General features: G+C 29.7%; 2 protein-coding genes and 1 pseudogene across 3 annotated transcripts; 1 reads left to right on the plus strand and 2 right to left on the minus strand.

Annotated features, from left to right (window-relative positions):
• The first annotated feature begins 445 nt into the window (after positions 1-445).
• LOC113384803 (39S ribosomal protein L11, mitochondrial-like) lies at positions 446-1,835 on the plus strand. 2 transcript variants are annotated; one of them, XM_026622563.1, is made up of 4 exons: positions 446-529; positions 589-777; positions 1,119-1,308; positions 1,485-1,835. In XM_026622563.1, the coding sequence occupies exons 2-4, from the start codon at positions 643-645 to the stop codon at positions 1,748-1,750; spliced, it is 591 nt and encodes a 196-aa protein (XP_026478348.1). In that variant the 5' UTR covers positions 446-529; positions 589-642; the 3' UTR covers positions 1,751-1,835. The 2 variants fall into 2 exon arrangements, with proteins under 2 accessions (XP_026478348.1, XP_026478347.1); XM_026622562.1 differs by having other exon boundaries at positions 454-508.
• Positions 1,831-2,935, minus strand: LOC113384802 (ribosomal RNA processing protein 36 homolog). The gene is made up of 3 exons (XM_026622561.1): positions 2,782-2,935; positions 2,199-2,718; positions 1,831-1,974 (listed from the first exon to the last, which is right to left on the minus strand). Exons 1-3 carry the CDS (start codon positions 2,860-2,862, stop codon positions 1,847-1,849), a joined length of 729 nt encoding a protein of 242 aa, XP_026478346.1. The 5' UTR covers positions 2,863-2,935; the 3' UTR covers positions 1,831-1,846.
• A 1,185-nt stretch (positions 2,936-4,120) lies between these two features.
• The window catches only part of LOC113385667, a 23,489-nt pseudogene continuing 18,948 nt past the window's right edge, over positions 4,121-8,661 (minus strand).

Raw genomic sequence — 8,661 nt, forward strand, 5'->3', positions numbered from 1 at the left:
GATGGAACTAGCAAAAGAAATATCAATATTAAAATTAATTTTAAAGAAAAATGAGTATGAAAATGGATTCAATTTCTTTGAAATTTCAATGAGAATAACAAATTGAATTTAATTTTTTCACCAATGTATCACAGAGAAATTAATTTTAATAATAGTGGATTTTTTTTAAAGCTACACTAAATTTCAAGATTTAAAAACGTCACATACACACACACACATACTTTTTCCAAATTTGGTCTCATTCGATTCAGAATGGCTTGAAACGTCGAGAAAACATAAATTTAGCGAATCGGAATTTTCGATGAAAACAAACTTCTCCTTCGGGAAGTTAATTAATGAAGTTCACCCACAGATACCGCTACTAGATTAGCCTGCCAAAAACTCCAAAGATTTATAATACATTTTATTACTAAAAAACATAGCTATGAACATATTTAAATAATAATACTATTATTTTTATAATAATACATTGCAGTTACAATTTTTTTTATTCAATTATATTTTCACGGTAACTATATTTTCAAGCACGGTAATTAGTCAATTATTGTGATGAATTAGGTTATGTAAAATTATGATGATTTATTTAAGGTTTTTTTAATGATAACATATAACAACTAGACTCTAACCGATAAAACTAGCAATATGTCGAAAGTCGGTGCGAAAATAAATACACTAAAAAAGACTATTGAAAAAGTTCAACATACCTCAAAATTACGTACAGACATTCCAGCAGGGATGGCCGCCGCAGGGCCTCCTTTAGGCCCCATGCTTGGACAGGTGAATCAATCTATTTAGTTATTAGTAAGATATTATATTCTCTTTCTCTACTGGTGTATTTACTACTCACATGTGCAATCTATAAATAATAAAGTACAGTTGAGGAGATAATTATTTAACGCAGCAATGATTACTTGAAGCTATTTTAATAATCACTGATAGATTTGGTAAAAAAATCATAGATAAAGACGAAAAAAATATATACTACATCAATAGAAGTTTGATCAATACATCATTAGCATAATCTTGTACTTAATTTTCGTTATTTTTAACTAAAAGAAACATTATTTTTGTTGCAGTATGTTTTTTGAATTAATTCTCTTTAATACCCATTGTTTTAGCGCGGTATCAACATAGCTACGTTTTGTAAAGATTTTAATGAAAGAACAAAAGATATGAAAGAAGGAATCCCTTTACCTTGTCGTGTTGCTGTTAAATCTGATAGAAGCTACGATTTAGTTATTCATAAACCACCAGCTGTATTTTTTCTGAAACAAGCTGCTGGTCTTCAAAGAGCCGCAATGTATCCAGGTAGTTGTTAATACAATTGAAAATTACAAAAATTAAATATTTTAAATTTAAGTTATAATCAAAACTGGTCATAGTATTCGTTTTGTTTGTTTGTTTTAGGGCATTAGACCATTTAAATTATTCTTGAGATAACAGCTAATGTAAATTATGTAAAATAATTGTGTTATCAATTTTAGGAAAGGAAGTCGCTGGAAAAGTTACTCTGAAACATATTTATGAAATAGCAGTTATTAAAAGTACGGATCCGCCTTTAGCTCTAAAATCACTTCAAGAAATATGCACCATGTTAGTTGGAATAGCCAGATCCTGTGGAATAGAAGTAGTTCGAGATTTAAAAGTTGAAGAATATGAACAATTTATGAATGAAAGAAAAGTTATTGTAGATAACCAAAAGAAAGAACTGCAAGAAAAACGTGAAGCAAAAATGCTGAGAACTGGCTAATCATAAACAGAATAAGAAATAAGTAGTTATATTATATGTACAAAAATGTAAACAAATTTAACATTGTTTAGATAAATATTTATAAAACCAATTCAATTAATGTTTTCCTGCTTTACGGTCCTTCTGTGCTTTCTTCTTTTCTCGTTTCATGATGTTCTTAGTCAGTCCACCTGACTGCTTCAGCTTTTCATATTTATCAACAAGGTCCAATATCCTCTTTTCAGCTATAATATAGAAAAATGATTATTTAATAATGTGCCAAAAAGTTTCTTACTTTGTACTAAATAATCTAGATTGATCTAGATCTATAGACTGGAAATCTAAATTGACTTATATGAACTTAATTATAATATTCATTTTAATTAATACTAATAGTAAAAATACAAATACATCATTAAAATTATTTTCTAAAAATAAATGGAATAAGACAATAAAACATTAGACTTACATTTTTTCCTATAAACAGGAGTTTTTCCTTCTTTGATTTGTTCCAATCGTTCCATTTTCTCCATTAATTCCTTTTCTTTCTTCTCTTCAATTTTCTTTTTTTCACGGATTTGATTTTCCATTCTCGTAATCAAAAATTTCATCTTTTCAGCTTCATCAGGGTCATGAGTATTCTTATAATCCTTTTTTAGCTGATCTAATTCTTTCTGTCGAATTTCCTCAATAAAGCTGTAACTGTTTTTGAATGCTTTCTCATTGAATTCTCCGGCTCGTTCATCAAATCTAGGATCTCTGTGTTCAATTTTTTTAACATTTGGCAAATCTCGTAACAAAGGAACTTGTTTCTTTGCTGACATTTCACGTGGTCGATTTTTATTTTCTCTTTTGAAGTCTGTCTTAGTTTTTTTAATTTTCTTTGTTGTACCAAAAACTGCTTTGTTGTATAATTTAGAGCCCATTTCTTCCTTGAGCTTCTGTAATTCTAAGAAACTCATGTTGGATAATTCCGCTCGAATCTTTTGCTAAAATGAAAAAAAAGGATTGAATATGAAATTGCAAAAAATATATAGGCAAGGTTGTCTCACCCTTTCCTCATCATGTATATCTTCCAAATCGTCAGTAACCAACTTATTCTTTAATGTACTTGAGATACTACTGTTCAGCATTTTAAATATTTTATTTACTCAGAATTACATGCGAGATTGAGGTTAGAGGAAAGCACTAAAATAAATAATTGACGTTTCTCAACAACACTGATAAGAAGTAGTGTGAAGTTATTGCTTTAGCTGTCAAATATTTACAGCATCACCAACAGCGATTCGTTTGGATTGTTTTCATCGTTGTTGCAGTCAGCCCCCTAAACAATTTTAAACAATTTATTTTTGTTTATATAATCTTAGACAATATTAGAATATAATATATTTATATCCATGAGTCAGTCTTTAGATAAATTTCTAATATTTTTATCATATGCGGATACCAACATTTCGGCTAACTCCGAAGGAAGTTTTGTTTCTCTTCATATTTATATCTGTTTGGTGTTATAAATCTAGATGTTACAACTTTCTTTTAAGTCTTTAAGTCTTTTTTCAATTACAACTAATAATCTATTTATTGTGCATGTAAAGTTTTTGTGATATATGTATGCAGTCTGTAGGTAGGAATTAATTATTATTTGATACGTGCTTATTTTTCTATGGATATTGAGTGTCTGCTGTACATATGCATAATTTGCACAATGGCATATTTGTACATTATTATAATTATTTATTTGTAGTTTTCAAAGTAACAGCATACTGCAGCAGATAATATACTGAAAGTAAACTTTATTGTTATAATACTCATTTACTTTATATTTTTGTCCAATTACATTCTTTTAAATATTATTAAAGCTCACAGTTTAACTAATTTATTAAACAAATTATACACTAATAATATTATATACAATAAATAAATACTAAACATGAATTTTACACAACTTCAAATGATCCATACAGTAAAATATTCACATGGAGTTAATCTATGTTTGAACTAACATTTTTGCCTGGCTATTTTAAAATATATTTGCAATTATGTATGATAAATATATGAAACATATAATGCTGCTACAGCATAACAAACAAAAACCTATGTATCACCTTTATTAACACTAATATAATCATTGGTGTAACGAATTATCGTAACAAGTTACCGAAAGTTTCTCTGCACCGTCTGGTTAAAAGTTTTGAGGTTTGTTGCATATATAAATATATACATACATATACAAATGTCTTATGTTTATATGTATATTAATGATAAAATTACTTAAATATGTTGCTATTATATAAGATGAAATAATATAATGATTTTATCATCTAATAATCAACCTTTCTTTGAGGCGATATAAATACTATAATAGAATTTTAAATTTCCAGATCTTGCAGTCACAAATGTTTATAGTTGGAGTTATTCTTTAAGCTCTTTTGAATTATTTTAAATATTTACAATAATTTATCAAAGTTTTCACTCGTTATTAAAAAATATTCTTCCGAAATACAAGTAATTTTTCTTTGGTGTCGCTAAACGCGCTTTTGAATTTGAACAAGTTTGGTTTCAACCAAAATTTTTTATATACATTGATCGATCATGATCATGATAAACTAGATTGTTGACCATGCAATTGTGTATATACTCCTCCTAACGCCAAAAGTTCTTCATGTGTACCGGTTTCCACAACTTTTCCTTTGTCCAGGACGCAAATAACATCAGCAGTACGAATGGTATCAAGTCTGTGAGCTATTACAATGCAAGTTCTACCACATCGTGCTTCGTCTAGTGCTGCTTGAATGATCTGGCATAAAAATAAAAAAAAAAAATCATATATACACAAATCATTTAAATCGAAATTCGATTTATCTATGAGTATTTTACAAATAAAAGCTTAGCATTGAACAGACTGCATACATTTTATAAATATTTTTCATTTTATTCCTTAAAGTTTCCTTATCGCTTAGGTATGGTTATAGACTAAAGAATAAATTCATTTCTTATAATTCATTTTTATTTCATACCTTCCGGACGTGTTATCTATGTTTGTCTATAAAAACGACTGTTTCTATAATTATTAAAAATGAATAAAACTGGCAATTAAAAATCTCACCTTTTCACTATTAGCATCCAGAGCAGATGTAGCTTCGTCAAGAAGTAAAATTCTAGGATTTCTAACCAGAGCGCGAGCTATCGCAATTCTTTGCTTTTGGCCACCAGATAACTGTGCACCTTTAGTTCCCAAGTTTGTTTCATAGCCCTGAAAATTTAGGAATAATTATACAACTTTTTAAGTATACTTATTTCCTTATCCATGACTTATAATAAATTTTAACTATTACTCGGTTCAGTAAAAAGTTCAAAGCGTTTTAAATACTTCATTAATATTGCTGCTATAACTGTAGCATATATGTATACGAAATTATATTCATTAATATTGATCAATATTGTTATTTTTATTTACCAAAGGCATATTGGAAACGAAACCATGAACGTTGGCCTTCTTTGCTGCGTCTATTATTTCATCCATTGGAACTACTCTAGAATTATCTCCATAAGCAATATTTTCTGCTATTGTTCTATCGAATAGTACAGGCTCCTGAGAAACAATTCCTAGTTGCGAACGCAAATCTCTTAGAGATAAATTTGTATTTATGTTGTCTCGATCCAATGTCTGAGAAATAAAGATCAAAAAGGATAAAAAATAGATTTTAAAAAACATACGACGTGCTTAGTATTTAGCATCTAATTATTCATTTTTCTAACCAGAGAAGAAAAGCAATTGATCACTTAAGGTACCTTAAGGTAAATCTTGTTATTTTTCAATTTACTTGTGTTCATTACTACGTACCACATTTCCTTGAATAGGATCATATAGACGCTGCAATAATTGTATGCAGGTAGATTTTCCACAACCTGAATAACCAACCAAAGCAACTGTCTTTCCTGGTTGAATGAGCAAGTTGAGACCTTTGAGTATACTAATGTCAGGCCTGGTGGGATAGTGGAATTTGATATCTGAGAACTCAACTCGTCCATCAACTACCTAAGGAATCAAAGTCGAAAAGTTTTTTTAGATTTATAGCAAACAAATCGGTTACATCGGTTACCTTTCCTAAACTTTGATTTTTTCATTTATATTTCCAAATCTGTATAATTATTTTACCTTCTGAGTATCAGGAATTCCAGACGGGCTTTGAATTCTAGTGGATCGATCAAATAGAGCAAATATTCTTTTCGCTGACGTTTTTGCAGCATTTATATTAGGTGCAAAAGCTAATGATTGTCCCAGCATCCAAGCGCCAATATTAGAGCTTCAGATACCCTTTGGAAATTATAAAATGTATTATTTTTTATATTTTAAACACTCCTAAATTTTGGGTTGTTGAATAGCATTCTCTTTCAATGTTTGTTCGCTGCAATACTTACTTGATAACACTTTTATATTCCAAGCCTTCGTAAGCCACTAAGCTACCGCCATAATATAATGATAAAGAATATGCCAAAAAGGGCGCAGCCTGCCCAAAAGCAAAAACTAAACCACGCAATCTATTTCTTCGTTTACTTTGTTCAGCTGCTTTGTCCATTTCGATTGAGTACCTTTCTAAAACGCCTCGCCCTTTTCCTGACCTAATTAAAATAAATTAAGAATAAAAAATAGATAATAAAGAATATCCAATTCTGGAGATTATATAACTCCGGAGCTATAGCTTCCAAAACAAGGAAAAAGAAAATTCGATTCGCTAGGTTTACGTTTTCTTGCGTTTCACATAGAAATCAAAAAAATATTTGTTTGTACGAAAATTTTCTCTTCTACTAATCTCTTCTACGGTCGTCGTAATTAAAGGTTTAAGATATAATTTCTCAGGCACAGTTTCATCTGAACATCATCTTCATCATATTGTAAAATTTTAAAGTTCATTGAAAATTTATCATTTTGGAAACGGAGTTGCAATTTTTGGTATCACAAGTCATCATAACTTATATCGATGTATTTTTGTTTAAATATAAATCAAAAGGTTTATAACTTCCTATTTCTAAAATATTTAATTAAATTTCTAATTCTTTTACCGACTTACATAAACTAGCGACTGTCCGGACATTCGATATCGCTTCTACAGCTATCTTAGTAGCGCCTTCCAAAGCTTTTTTCTCAAGTAGGCTGCTGCCACCAATAATTCGTGACTCCAAAATACTCCGCCGAGGACCAACGGCACAGATACCACGGACACCAATGCCATTTTCCAGGTGAAGTACATAGATATAAGACAACCAGTAACTAATGTGCTAACCGCTTGAAGTAGAGAGCCAATTCTTGTTCCCGTTGCCTAATTACAAATTTATAATATAGATGTTTGAGATGGGTCTAATAAGCTCGACATATTGGTTTCACAACTTTCTTAATGGCAAAGAATGTATATATCTTATACACATATTTATAAAAAAAACATGTCAGATAAATATATAGTACTGGTCTTTTATATTGACATTTGCATTATATCAGAAAAATAATACCAATTTGATGAGCCATATTAAAAGCCATGATTTGTATTCAACAGATTAAGATTAAAAACTACAATAACTTTGACATAAATACATACAATACATTTAAATTCCGTCTATTAAAATATTCTTTCAATAATTTACATACCCCTTGGACACTGGATGCATCGCCTGCCAATCTTGCACATAGTGCACCCACACTATTTTTTTGGTCATCAAACCATCCCATTTCTTGTCTTAACATGGCTGAAAATGCCATTGATCTGAAACATAAATGATTCATGAAAATTCTTTTTAGCATTTGCTTTAGTATAATGTAAAATATTACCTTATTCTAGTAGTCAGTCTTATTCTCCGGCGATGTTAACATGTACGCCTGTATAAATGTACCTAAACCAGTAATTGTTCCTAAAACTACAAAGAAATTGAGTATTTGATTGTTTCTGTCGAGAGGACCTGTTCAGGATCTTCTAAGGCCAGTACCTATAAACATAAAACATTTAATTTTAAAAGATAAAGGTAAAAAGATTGCTAGATTAATAAATTTATAAATATAATTAAAATTATTAAGAAAGTTTATATTAATTATAAAATTCAATAATGAATTTATATTCTTTGCCAAACAATATTGTGTTTAGCCGAAGTTCAACTCAGAAACACATTTAAGATTTTATGCTTCATTCTGGCATCTATAGTTAAGGTTCAACATGGTTTCGATTTTTAAATCTAAGCATGCAAATTAAGTATGTACTATACAAAATCTAATAAATACCCATATATTTCTCCAAACAATATTGCAAAAATCGGCAGCGATCCACCAGTAATTATGGCTGCCAAGCATCCAGCTGTTATATATGGCCACTCTGGAGAATTGAGTTTCATTAATCGCATCATATTTACTTTGCTAATATCATCTGCTCGTCGTCGCAAATGTCTTCATCTAATTCTTCAGCTCTCAATGGAATTTCTTGAAAAGACTCATCAAGCATGTCAACTGATGATGACTATTGGACAAATCATTTTGTGTTGCTGCCAGAGCTACAAGAAAAAATAATTGCCAATACAACAAATGCTAAAAAAATTCTTTTACATAAATTTTTATTATATACTTTCTACTTACTATTTTTGTCTTTTCCTGCATTATCACTCGATACGAGTTTATAATACATTTTCTTTAAATCTAGAAGTTCTTGGTGTGTTCCGCTTTCTACAATTTGTCCCTTGTCTAAACGACAATTCGATCTGCGTTTGTAATTGTAGACAACCTTAAAAATAAATCATAATCAACTTTAACATATCTCATATATTTTTATTACATTTTTAACTTCCCGTATGGTAGTGTTATGGTAATAAGCCGAAAATCGAAAGTGAAAATTTTGCATATCTTCACGTTTAAGTTTTCTGAACATTTTGGCATACCTCTGTTCTCTCAAAAA

This window comes from Ctenocephalides felis, unplaced genomic scaffold (genome assembly GCF_003426905.1).
Source record: "Ctenocephalides felis isolate EL2017-DRISC unplaced genomic scaffold, ASM342690v1 CF-g0.4_SCAFFOLD_03571, whole genome shotgun sequence".
NCBI classification, from domain to species: domain Eukaryota; kingdom Metazoa; phylum Arthropoda; class Insecta; order Siphonaptera; family Pulicidae; genus Ctenocephalides; species Ctenocephalides felis.